Source organism: Coenobita brevimanus, chromosome 67 (assembly GCF_032717465.1).
Source record: "Coenobita brevimanus isolate Jiangsu-jjx chromosome 67, ASM3271746v2, whole genome shotgun sequence".
Classification (NCBI taxonomy): Eukaryota; Metazoa; Arthropoda; class Malacostraca; order Decapoda; family Coenobitidae; genus Coenobita; species Coenobita brevimanus.
In genome coordinates this window covers 7,474,646-7,488,809 of record NC_137020.1, presented here as the reverse complement: position 1 = coordinate 7,488,809, position 14,164 = coordinate 7,474,646, and the positions used below count along the sequence as shown (strand labels likewise).

Here is a 14,164-nt window from a genome sequence, read left to right as displayed (position 1 = left end):
TCAAACATTAATGACTTAATAAAAGTAGGTATAGAATTGATCATACCCTGTCAACAATACAGTATATTAAAAGATCGGACTCACCAAAGTGGTTCAAAGGCAAAATTGCCAGAACAAGGACCCGAAAGTCTTTTGTATATACCTAACTCTTACAGAAAGTCAAAACATACCCAATCACGTGTGCACTTAAACATTGCTACAAACCACGGAGAAGCAGTAATACATCTCGCCAACCAAAATTTTCTCCATACCCAAGCATCCAAACCATTAAATAATTCTAATGGCAGGAAAATATTCTGGTCAGATGTCATTTCTTTTAGATAGGGACTTTAATGAGTCATCACCCATTCCCAGACATATATCTTCAGTTGGAAACACTGTAAATCGCCCTCATGGAAAAGCTAACATGTTCCCAGAAATTCTACTTTAGTATGCATCCATACGAGTGCTGGAACAAGTGCTGGCAACATGCAAACATTACAGTAACTAACGAGCTGCAAACATGCTCGGAACAGCAGCGTCCAGATCGTGTTGGCTACACCATGATGAAGTCTCAGCCGCCCCATATTGACACATCGTATCGCCTGTGCTGCCAATAAGTTCGAAGCTGCACTGAAACATGTTTGTATATAACTGTCCAAATACTGCTACATACATGTATCTAAATATGTTGCCAACTACGTTGTCAACAAATATTCACGGAGACGTGTGGACGCGCCGTTGGGGGAAGTCAGTCAAAACGTCCCTTTGCTAGACCTTAGCTCTCCCGAAATTGCTCCACTGAAGAAACAGACTAGATAACTAAAATCTGTCACAGACAATTTACCACCCAACAAATCTCCAGGTCCAGATGGAATGCTCCAATAGTCTTGGAAATGTGTTCTACAGAACTAGCTCCTGTTATAGTTAAATTGTTCAGACTATGTTTGCGACATTTTTCATTTCTGAATTCCCGTAAAAAGACAACTTCCACCCCGTTCCGAAGAATGAAAGTTCTTCTGATCCTTCTGATTACAGACCAATAGCTATCTCATCTTCGCGTGGTAAAGTGTTTGAGCCTGTTATTAATAAACACATTGTGATACCTTTTGACTCAGTCAAATTAATTAGTGATAGACAGTATGGTTTTCACCACGAATATTCACTGTTGATATACTAAATTACTCATACCATCCATCAGTCAACTGACCAACATGGAGAAACCCATGCAGTAGCCCATGATATTTCGATAGCTTTGGACAGTGTGTGCCACCGTTCCTCGTTATCCAAACTCCCTTGCTACGGCCTATCACCTTTTGTCCCACTGATTTCCCCATATCTCAGCAACAGAAAGATATGAGTAAAGGCAGATGATGTATACTCCAATTTCCACTCGATTAATGCCTGTGTGGCACGGGGATCAGTCCTGGCTCCAATTCTGTCTCTCTTTCATATTACTCGTAATGATGTCTTGTCTGTCACTCAGAATCACATTAAGTCATAGGCAGATGACCCAAAGCTTCAAAGTTCCTTCACATTTAAACATTCATTCACAATGTTTGATATCTCCACTTTAATCCCAACTTAGCACAGTAATCTCCATAAATGATGACTTCACTGATCAATGAATGAGGACAAAATATACACTGTATTATCTAATGCTAAGAAAACCAAATATATCCACTTTAGAAATAGGCATACATTCCCTGATTCCTAAATTACCTTCAGTGTAATTCCTGCTCCTCAGATAATTGAAATTCTCGGTGTGTCACTGAACACTACCCTAAGCTGGATCTCTCACGTCAGATTACTTGCTAAAATCACTTCAAAGAAATTCGAATTATTGTACCGAATCCGATACTACTCAATGGCAAGCAGTTAGCTATAATTTAGAAGAGTCATGTGCACTCTCTGCTCGAATATTGCTCACCCCTGCGGAGTAGCTGTGGAGAGGTTACACTAAAACAACTGGCCAAAATCCAAAATAGAGCTAGGTAAATGATTTATAACCCAGCAGTTACAAATGAACCACCCCCCTCACAAATGAGAAGGAGAGTTGCCTCCTTTGCATTATTTTATTTATTCTTTTATAGCAAATGATCAGGCAAGTTGCATCCATTGTGCCACCTCTCCACACCTTCCCTTACTTTTATAGCAAATGCTCTCACGAAGTTGCATCCATTGTGCCACCTCTTTACGTCCCCCCCCCCTCGTGCTGCACGGGCATCTGGCAGCATTCATGTTTTATTTACTTATTTTTTTTTTTTAATAACAGAACAGAGGAAGGAAACCCCATCCATCTATCCATTCATCATCCAATCCTACGTTGCCCCATGAGGAGCGTAGGAGCCCGGGGCTAGGCAAGTTGGTCGTGACATTTAAGATGAATTATAAAAAAATAATGCATGCACCAGATTACTAGCGTCCTCCATTCATGAAATATCTGTACCAGTTGAACTTGAACAGCTGTAGGTTGAAGTCTGGGGGAAAACAAGTCCGGGGAAGACAGTTCCAGAGAGATGCAGTTCGGGGAATAAAAGAATTCTGATAGGCAGAAGGTCTGCAATATGGCTGTGTGACATTCCAGTCACGAGCGCTACCAGATGCCCGTGTAGCACGAGGTAAGGCATGGCGAGGTGGCACCATGGACGCAACTTCGTCTGAGCATTTGCCATAATAACATCTGTAAGTTAATGGAAGCGAGGCAACATTTCCACTTACTTGTAGGGAGGTGGTTTATTATAATGACAAGGTTATTAATAATTCCAACAGGTTTGTTTTGAATTTGTCTAGTTGTTTTAGTGAAACCTCTCTACATCCATTCCACAAGGGTGAGCAATATTCAAGCTGAGAGCACACATGGCTCTTATCAATTATAGCTAACTGCTTGTCAGTGAAAATCTTACGGACTCCGTACAATAATCCAAGTTTCTTTGAGGCTGTTTTAGCAAGTGATCTGACATGAGATGTCCAGCTGAGGGCGTTGTTAAGTGAGACACCGAGAATTCTAATACATTTGGAGATGGAACTTTTACTAGAATTGAAAGTAATAGACGAATCTGGCAATATCTGTGTATCAGTAAAATGTATATATTTGGTTTTACTAGCATTAAATGAGACAAGGTTGTTTTGTCCCCACTCACTGATGGTAGATAAGTCTTGATTTATGGAGATGGCTGTACTGAGTTAAGAATTACAGTCTTAGACATCGTAAATGGGTGTTTGGGTGTGAAAGAACTGAGAAGTGTTGGGTCATCTACATATGAATGGATGGGATTGTGGGCGACATATAAGAGATCATTAATCTGTACCAGGAACAGGGTTGGTGCCAGAACTGATCCCTGTGGCACGCCGGTGTTAACTGAATGGAAATTGGAATATTCATCATCTACTTTACTCTCATTTTTTTGTTGCTGAGATATGAGGAAAGCAGAGGAACAAAAGATGTTAGTCCATAGCAAGGGAGTTTGGCCAGCAAGGAACAGTGCCAGACCCTGACGTAAGCTTTAGAAATATCAAGGGCTACTGCATAAGTTTCTCCATGTTGATCAATTGATTGATGGATGGTATGTCAGGAGACTGAGTATGTCAATGGTGGATATTTCACGGTGAAAACCATATCGTCTATCACTAATTAAGTTGTTGGATTTATGATGTTTAACTATGTGCTTAGTAATTAAAACTTCAAATACTTTACCAAGAGATGTGACAACTATTGGTCTGTAATCAGAGAGGTCAGAGGAACTTCCTTTCTTTAGAACTGGTTTGATATTGGCTTCTTTCCAAGAATTAAGGAATGAAAAGGAACTTATGCATAGTCTGAATAAATTAGCTAGAACAGGGGCAAGTTCTGGGGAACACTTCTTCAAAACATTTGGAGGAATTCCATCTTGAAGTGGAGTTTTGTTGGTTATTAAATTGTCTCGGATGGATTTTACGTATTTTGTATGAATTTTAAGTGTAACAGTTTCCGGAAAGTCAAGTTCAAGTACTGGAACATTCTGGCTGACTTCCTCTATGGTAGACTTTCTGGCAAATGTACTGGCAAAAATATTCGCGTTCCCACGTGAGTCATTTGTAATGTTGCCATCTAAAGATTTTTGTTGGGGAATGGATGATGACGTGTTAAAGTGATTATTGGAAGAACTGAGTGATAACCAGAATATTTTACTGTCATTAGGGTTGCTAAATTGTTTTGATGTTTGATTTTGAAGAAAGTTTGATTTATCGAGATTTATTACAGCTTTTGCATGGTTTCGTGCAATTTTAAGATGCCAGAGTATTTCAGATGTTTATTGTAAGTATGATTTATATGCTAATGACTTTTGGGCCGTTGCTCTGCAACAGTTGCTATCAAACCATTTTGGAGAGTTCGATCTTTTAGTGAACTGTTGACTTGGTATGAATAAATCCATACCAGCTAGTATTAATTCACAAATGTGGGACTGGTAGAACTGACATCACTAGAGAAGAAAGACTGCCATGGAATGTCAGCAAGATAATTTCTAAATCCATCCCAGTTTGCCCTATCGAAGTGCCATTGGGTCACCTTGACAGGTTCAAAAAAGGGAAGTTTGGGGAGCTAACTAATGAGGCTTTTGGATCCCAGTGGTGACACTACTTCTATCCTGTATTGATCTGGAATTTTTGTCAGGAAAAGATCCAAGAGATGGGCATTATGGTCAAGATTATCTGGTATTCTGGTTGGTTGCTTTATTAACTGGGTGAGATTAAACGACTTGACTGTAACACTGCCATACTGCAGAACTTCTGCCTATCAGAATTCTTATACTCCCAGAACTGCTTCAACACACTTCCCCAGGTTAGTTTCTTCCGGAACTTAAATCTACTGCAGTTCAATTCCAACCGTTACAAACTTTCAATAACTGAAGAGCATATGTAATCTGGTTTATGGATTTTTTAATTTGCTTATCTTTCTCTGTAAATTTTCTTTAATCAAGCAGGTAAGTCTCACTTGATGTAGTGCTGCCTACTTCTTCCTTGACCTTTATCAGTCTTTTACTGTCTCTTCCCTCATCTCTTCCTGTTTTTCCAGTCTTTCGTTTTACTTTTCGTTACTCTTGTTTCCTTTTCAAGTGGCTTTACATTGAATGCTAAGCCTAATGGTTTCCTGTAAGCCAGGAAACCATTTACAACGCTAGGTGGTAACCATATAACCAACCCATACGTGCTCCTTACGTGTCAACAAATGGGTTGGCTGAGGGTTACAAATGGGTTGGCTGAGGCCCCTCTCCGTAATACAACTTACTCAGGGTCAAACGGCCATCTCATGAGGAATTATGACTTCTGGCAATAGACAGATAAATAGAAATCTGATAAGTTGTGTAATAATGACTAAACATTTCCCACTGATTGTACTGGCTCACTTCTGGATCCCCACAGAACCCACCCGAGGGAGAGATCGTGGCGGTGACGGCGGTAGTAGTGGTGTCCCAGGTGATGAAACAAGAAGCAATGTTGTGGTGGCGGCCATGGTTGTGGCGGCACTGTTATTGGTTGCAGCGGTAGTGACACCCATCCTGCTGTTGACCCGTCGCAGCCACTGCCGCCAACCGGCCAGCCATCAGGGCCAGCAACAGCCGCGGGACATCTTCACCCACGATGCCAGCACCATTCCCGTACACATCTCCCCTCAGCACCACCCTGATCTGCTTTCTTATACTCCAGGTGCGTTGTTTTACTTCACGCTACTGCCAAGTGATTTTTCTCTCCCTCAAACCGCCCACCCTCAGTGCCCACCACCTAACTTCTTGTTGTTGCAGCCCCACGTCATCTGAACGCGAACCCAGTGGTCTGGAGGAAATTGATTACTTCAGCTGGTTGCTCCCAGAGATCTTTTGCTATGGTTATGTTTTGTGATATTGGTCTGCATGGGTGCAAGAAGGAAGTAGTTCGATAGTCTTGCGGCCGTGGTTGTGGCGGCCCTGTTATTGGTTGCAGCAGCAGCAACACCCATCCTGCTGTTGCTCCGACGCAGCCGCTGCTGTGGGGAAGCAGAAGTGAGCCCGGTGGCTTTATTATATACAGTAATGAAGGTGAAAGTATTCAGAAAGAAGTCAATATTACAGATACACTTCAAGAAAGTTTATGTATGTGAACCCTCTCTTCGTTCTGTTTGACCATTTTACTACGAGCTAGTTCGCGTAAGATTGAATAATTTGTCTGGTAGTTGCAAAAATGTAGAAGATGCATGTTTCAGTAATTATTCACAACGAAAGCTGTATTATTTTATTTTTTCTCTCTATCTCCAAATGATCTGATTTCATTCAGTTAACTGAAACCTCTCGAGACGGCGTTAGGTACAACCCTCATTAACATAATGTAATAATTTCGTCTGATAGTAGCAACATTATCTTAAGTCAATAAATATAATTTTAACAGAGGACGTTACAATCATCTTGAGGCAGGACTTGACCTAGGCAGTATCTTCTGGCTCTTTCCTGACGATTTTAAGATTTTACCTGAGATAGGTACACAGATAACAGACGATTATAATAACGTTTATTTGTTTGAGGATTTGTTGAATGTAGAGAGTGAGAACAGTGTGAGTATAAGTGGTTGGGGAATGGCTGGGAGAAGAAGAGATGAGAGGAGGGAGGAAGAGATCAGTAGGTCGGAAGTAGTGGAAGCGATGAAGAAGATTAAGCTGGGAAAGGCCCCAGGAATTGATGGAGTGTGTGGTGAAATGCTTAGGTATGGGGGTGAGATTGTTGTGGAGTGGATATGGAAGTTGTGTAGATTGGCTTGGGAAGAGGGAAGGGTTCCAGAGGACTGGAAATCAGGTATAATTGTTCCTCTGTACAAAGGAAAAGGGGAGAGAGAAGTATGTGGTAACCATAGGGGTATTTGCCTTCTTAGTGTGACTGGTAAAATATATGGTAGAATACTCATTGATAGGGTTAGGCATATGACAGAGGAGCTAGTTGGAGAAGAACAAGGGGGATTTAGGAAGGGAAAAGGGTGTGTAGATCAGATATTTGTTCTAAGATGTTTAGTGGAGAAGTATATAGAGAAGGGAAGGAAAGTGTACGCTGCCTTCATGGACTTGGAGAAAGCTTATGACAGAATAGATAGGAAAGGTATGTGGAAGGTATTAAGAATATATGGAGTGGAGGGGAAATTGTTGAGTGCTGTGAAGAGTATGTACGAGGGAGCTAGGGCTACGGTGCGAGTGGATGGTGAGCTGAGTGAGTTCTTTGATCTCAATGTGGGACTGAAACAGGGGTGTGTAATGTCTCCATGGCTGTTTAATATATATATGGATGGGGTCGTAAAGGAGGTACAAGGTAGGGCAGTGGATGTGGGGGTGGCCCTAATGAATGAGGGTGAGATTTGGAAGCTTCCGGTGTTGCTGTTTGCTGATGATACAGTATTGTTGAGTGAAGATGAATGGGAGTTGCAAGGTTTGGTGAATGAATTTGGGACAGTGTGTAGGAGGAGGAAGCTGAAAGTTAATGTAAACAAAAGTAAAGTTATGGTGTTTGAGAGGAATGAAGTCACAGAGTGTGCAGTGAGGTTGGATGGTGAGGATATGGAGAATGTGAGTGCATTCAAGTACTTGGGTAGTGTGATGAGTAAGGATGGAACTTTGGGGGATGAAGTACGTGAAAGGGTACAGCAGGGAAGGAAGGTTGTTGGCACACTGAAAGCAGTGATGAGAAATAGAGAGGTGAGTATGGAAGTTAAGAAGTCACTGCATGATGGTATTGTGATCCCTACCCTGACGTATGGAAGCGAGGCGTGGACCTTGCAAGAGGGGAACAAGTCAAGAGTGAGAGCAGTGGAAATGAGTTACTTGAAAGGAGCATGTGGAGTGACATGGAGGGACAGGTTGACGAATGAAGAAGTGAAGGAACGTTGTGGGGTAGATGTGGATGTGGTTGAAAAGATTAGGAGAAATACACTGAGGTGGTTTGGACATGTGGAGAGGATGGAGAATGAAACACTGACTAAGAGGGTGTATGTAGGTGAGGTGGAGGGGGGGAGAGGGAGGGGTAGACCGAGGATGAGGTGGAGGGATGGAGTTGAGAGGTATATGAGGGAGGGGGGGTGAGTTGGGGGGAGGGGAGTCAAATGGTGGGTGACAGAGTGACTTGGAGGCGTTTTGTCTGCGGCCACCCTTTGCGGGATTAGGGCGTCGGGCTATAGATAGATAGATAGATAGTAATGACGCATTTCACAAAGATGTTCACTCCCTGAACTGAGAAAATGATCAGGCAAGAGCTAGAACGAAACATAAAAAATTATATCGTACTGAATGAGCAAATAGTCAGAGTATTTGTGAACGTATCGGAAGGACTGGTTTTAGCCTCTGCATTATAACAAGTCTCTCCCAAGGTAAAAAAAAAAAAAAAATCATCTTTCAGTAGTACTTGGTGATGATGGAACATCAACCCCAGGTTCATATGGATGTGAGCCCAGTGAACTGCAGGACAGCTCCCAGAGGTCTTTTGTTATACTGAACGACACTCTGTGTTGTGACTGTGTGGTGCTTGAAGTGGTTAAAGTGTTATTGTGTGGGGGATCTGCACTGCAGAGTGGTTATAGTGAATTCTAAGTTGCATATTTGTTGGCAATATAACAAGGTGACTGTCTTGCAGTTTGCCTAAGTGTATTTACGTGCTTCTGAATATGGTAATCACTTCAGGGTTTATGTTTTGTGGTGGTTTTTGAAAGACGATGTTTGTTTGAAAGTTCTGGATGGCTGTGATGGCTATATGTACTATAAATATGTGCTTGTGAAGCGCATCGTTGGGACGAGCAGAAGGTTGTTGCTGAGATACTCTGCTGTTTTTTGAGGAGGTGATGTTCCATGAAGCTGTAATAGTAGAAGAGCTTTGAATTGCAACGATAAACTGTGTGTCCCACATACTGATATGATATATGATTCGAAGTACTCGTATTCTCGCGTGTTGGTATTGTATATTTATGATCTTAATGCATCCTCATATTATTCTGAAAGTTTTTTTTTTTTTTGTTTTGTTTAAGGTTATCGTATTTGCGTGTCAGCTTGGGATCTTAATTTACATTTGTTCTTGTGAATAGTCTACAGACGGTTTTCAAGGGTTCTTTCTGTTGACCGACGGTAGTACCCATGAGAGTTTTCAGGTTATTGACCTTATGAAATGCCTTTGCACTGATATAACTTGTAATCAGGGAAAGTCAAGTGTGTGCCCAAAGTAACTCTCAGCACATCTGCGTGTCTTTCTATTGGCACTAGCTGGCTAAAGAGGGAAACCTGAGTGAATATGATATCCATATTTGTTACGAGTGAAGACGGTATTAGCTGATTGGTTTTGTGACGCAGTGATTCAGTCTTGCCTAATCCAATTTTCAACCGAATATAGCCACTTTTGGTGGTTGGTGTTGTTTCTTGCATTATGGGGTGTTGGAAAGGTTGGATGGTGAGGAATTGGAAAATGTGAGTACGTTTAAGTACTTGGGTAGTGTGATGAGTAAGGATGGAGGTTTGGAGGGTGAAGTGCTTGAAAGGGTACAGCAGGGAAGAAAGGTTGCTGGTTCTTTGAAAGCAGTGATAAGAAACAGGTAAGTGAGCATGGAAGTGAAAAAGTTACTACATGACAGTATTGTGATACCAACTCTAACATATGGAAGTGAAGCTTGGACGTTGTTGGAAGGACACAAGTCAAGAGTGAGAGCAGTGGAAATGAGTTATTTAAGAGGAGCCTGTGGAGTTACATGGAGAGACAGGCTGAAGAGCGAGGATATAAAGGAGCGTTGTGGTGTGGATGTGGATGTGATGGGAAGCATTATGAGGAGCACACTGAGGTGGTTTGGCCATGTGGAGAGGATGGAGGGTGAAAGACTGACGAAGAGAGTGTATGTGAGTGAGGTGGAGGGGGGAAGAGGGAAGGGGAGGCCGAGGATGAGATGGAGGGATGGGGTGGAGAGGTATATGAGAGAGGGGTGTGTGAGTTGGGAGCAGGGCAGTGAAATGGCGGGGGACAGGGCGACTTGGAGGCGATTTGTTTGTGGCCACCCCAAACGGGATTGAGGCGTCTGGCAATAGATAGATAGATAGATAGGAAAGCTATTGCTTGAGAATCATCATAGGGCAGAACTGTTACCGAATGGGAAGGAGCTGGCAGGTCATGGAGAAAAATATTGAAAAGTGGGGGTGAAAGTACCCATCCCTGTGGAACATCGCTAGTTAGTGTTCTGAGCACCTGGGCTCAGAACACTAACTAGCGTGAAAGCAAGAGGAAAAGTCAATGTATATAGTTTTCTCCCATGTTTGTGTTTAAGATATTATTTCTTAGGATTGATCTTAGTCGAGTGTGAAGATTTGTTTATGCATGTTGCTGCTAGTGATCATAATGGTTGATATTTCTTTTTGAAACTATACAAGATAGGTTGAGGTAACATGGACTGGTTGGTGGTGATTGAGTGTTTATGTCAGAAATCATGTTAGAAGTCAGGCTAAGGGATGTTCGGGATGATGATCTTAAAGATTAGTCTTTCCATGATTGTAGATGGTGTCTAGGGCAACGATATTGGTCAACGAGTATATTACGCAGAAAAATTGAAAGGTTTTCCTGGTTTTATTATGGAAATTAAGGGAGCTTTCTTTCAGATATGAAGAGTTTCGTTGAGTATAAGAAACGTTGAAAATGCAATAAGGGCATTTATTGAAATGGGACGAAGTGTATTTATTTATTTATTTTTTGTGGATACATCAAATCTTATCTGGTGATTCTACTTTGGATTTTTTCTTTCAGTTGCCCATTTGTTGCACCTACTGGTAAGTTAAAGGTGTACATGGATTTTTTTTTTTTTTTGTGACAGTCATATTTTGAGGATTCATTGTTTTTGTTGCCCTTTTTATGAAAGGAAGAAAGAACCAAAGGCTTGAGGACTGCAGGGTTGTTCCCTTCACGCGAAAAAAAAAAATGGATAAGTAAAAGAGACCCAAAATCAAAATCGGTTATTTCTAGATATCTGGACACATTGCCTTTAACAAAGTAGAGATCATGGGCAGAAGGAAATACAAACAGACGAAGATTGTTTCAAAGAAGACCTGTTGCATATTTGAAGGACTGGACTGGCGGTTAACTCTTGCATTAGAGAACTGGACAGAGAAGGGGTGAAAGTTGCGGCCAGACAGGTACTACACAATGGAGGAGGGATGTAAGAAGACAGTTCAAAAGTGCAGTGACCACTGAAATGCAGTATCGATGGAAAAAAGAAAAAGATGGAACAGCGTAGCAATGATGCAGAGGTTGAATGGAGCCAGTAAAGGATGTAGAATTAATGCGATGAAAAACCTTTGCTTCATCCCCTGTTCGGTATTGTGTGATGAGCACCACCCACCCACACAAATGAAATTTGTACTGAATGCTGGGGCGAATGAAACCCTTGTATACAGTCATATGTTGTGCCTGGGTATTGGCTTGCCCATTCTTACTAGGGTTAGTTGCATCACTGTTTAGCAGAAATGTGTAAGCTGGAGAGGGGAGGATTGGGATGTATGGGCATTACACATTGTTTTTCAGAAATGAATCAATATTAAAATTTTTTCATGTCTGCTTTGCATCTTTAGTGAACCATACCCATTTGGCCTTTTCTAAAGAAACGAACGGTTTCAGTTTTTACTACAGTTTAACTTTGATTGTGTGCGATAGGATAATGGAAGGATTATCCGATGAAAGATCGTGTTCTGTTAGGTCCGTCTCGTCGAGTCTGTGTAGAGGTCATGTTGGGATGTCATTATACAGTAAGTTCAAAACGTTCTAGAAGATCCCGCCGGATGTCGTGTGTGTGTGTGTGTGTGTGTGTGTGTGTGTGTGTGTGTGTGTGTGTGTGTGTGTGTGTGTGTGTGTGTGTGTGTGTGAATTTAGATTACTTCCTGATTATTACACTGGGGATGTTCTGGAATGGTGTGAGGGATGGGGAAGTGAACTTGGGGACGTTGTGTAAGTGGCGGTATGTAAAAATCAATAAAAGTGTGTATTTCGTTATATATTTTGGTTTGTAATGAAGTTAATTCTGTACTTATGGCATTGGATGACTGGTGTTCCCTTTGTTGTGTAACGTTTTTGAATGAGATGTGCTTGTATATCAGATGAATAGGTCTCTCCCTTACCTGTTTTATGCCCTGTCATATCTCAGTAGAATGTAGTCTGTGAAGTGTGGAATGTTGCTTCTGTCTGTGAGTTTAGTCTCTTGTATTAATGCTGTGTCTGTCTTGTGTGTGGAAAATTTTGTGAAGTTCTGTGTTTTTATATAAATGTGGATCATGTATAATTACTAGATATTGTGTGTGTGTGTGTGTGTGTGTGTGTGTGTGTGTGTGTGTGTGTGTGTGTGTGTGTGTGTGTGTGTGTGTGTGTGTGTGTGTGTGTGTGTCCTCACAAGAACCACATTGTCGAGGCAGGGGACCAGCATACACCGTAAATTCCGTGAACCATACCAACGGCGGAGGTCCCCCTAGTCTCAGCAGAAGGAGAGGTACCCATGATGGAGGTGCCATCAGTGAGGGGTCAGACTAAGTGATGTCAGGCCCACTACCTTGTGGATTACCCTTCTGTGGGTTAAAGTAATGGACGCAGAGTCCAAATCAAAAATCCATGAGTTGAGTCCCTCTGAAGGTGGGACTTGACAGACCGAGATATCAGCAGACTCCTGCAACCCTGACCAGTAGGTGTTCGTCGTGAATCTTCATGCCACCATCACTGGCTGAGAAGAGCCAAGTCATGTGGTGGTAAGGACTGAGCACCCTCATCATCACATCAGATCCAGTCATTATGCAAGCCCACTGTAATATTCACCTCGCATTTAATCCTTTCACCAAAATTAAAAGACCTATGGTGAAGGGATAGGGTAACGATGGCAGGTCATGGATGTGGCTGGAAGTTGCTAGCTTGAGTCCTATACATGAGATGCACTAGACTAGTGGTCATTTACATGGTGGCACAGGAGCAGGCCATGCCTTCAGCAGCATCCAGTGCGACAAAGTAGCCGGAAATGGACGTCCATTTACTTACCACTGACTGGACAGGGTTTAGAAAAAGTAACCATTTGCCGCTCCACATTACCTGGGCAGATAACCGTGTCTGTCATGGCATTCACAGTGTGGTCGAAAAAACAAAAGATTCCCTGTGACTCTTGCTACCTCGAATATACCAGACTTGCTTGATACTGACCAAGACACATGACCGCACCACAGGACTGACCTTATTGCCCTTGAACTGAAAAGATATAACAACGACATTGCTCCCTAGTCTGAGACTCACCTCTCAAAAGAGAGGGCAACCTAAAAGAAGCAGGAGAAGGGAATACCTATTTTTGGAGGGAATATCCAGACAACCTATAAAGAAACCACGGAATTGTCTTTAAGTCTGAAGCAAACTGCTATAAAAGATCCAAGAATCACTGTGGGTATATCAGAGGGCCTGATGTCCTGGTGCATACCAGTCTCTAAGGGATAACATGCAACAGCCATCAGTGCCTGTGCCCCAACGTTTGACTCTGAGAACACCATCAATGATTCCTTTTGAGCCTCTCTGGATGCAACCATTCACTCAGTGCCACATAATGACAAATTCATCCTACCTATTTATCTATTTATTGCCAGACACCTTAATCCCTTATACAGGGTGGCACAAACAAATCGCCTCCATTTCACCCGGCCCCCCGCCATTGCACTGCCCAGCTCCCAATTCACATCCCTCTCTCATATATACCTCTCCACTCCATCCCTTCATCTCATCCTTGGCCTTCCCCTTCCTCTTTCCCCCTCCACCTCACTCACATACATTCTCCGCGTCAGTCTCTCACTCTCCATCCTCTCCACGCGGCCAAACCACCTCAGTGTGTTTCTCCAAATGCTTCCTATCACATCCACATCCAAACCAAAACGCTCTTTCACATCCTTATTTGTCAGTCTGTCTATCCATGTGACTCCACAGGCTCCTCTCAAATAACTCATTTCCACTGCTCTCATTCCTAACTTGTGTCCCTCTAACAACGTCCAAGCTTCATTTCCATACGTCAGAGTTGGTATCACAATACTGTCATGTAATAACTTTTTCACTTCCATGCTCACTTCCTTGTATCTTAATGCCAGAGTAGGAAAAGATAATCATCTCTGGCAAAGCATTATAGGCATCCATAGTTTTGGTAACATTAACAATATCCTTAGATT

General features: G+C 42.2%; 1 protein-coding gene across 1 annotated transcript in view; it reads left to right on the top strand.

The window, feature by feature from the left end:
- Positions 1–14,164, top strand: part of LOC145405506 (neural cell adhesion molecule 2-like) — a 119,447-nt gene that overhangs the window by 86,845 nt on the left and 18,438 nt on the right. The window contains exon 9 of the mRNA XM_080276852.1: positions 5,383–5,667. Within this exon, the coding sequence (XP_080132978.1) occupies positions 5,383–5,667 (285 nt within the window). The remainder of the gene's footprint in view (positions 1–5,382; positions 5,668–14,164) is intronic.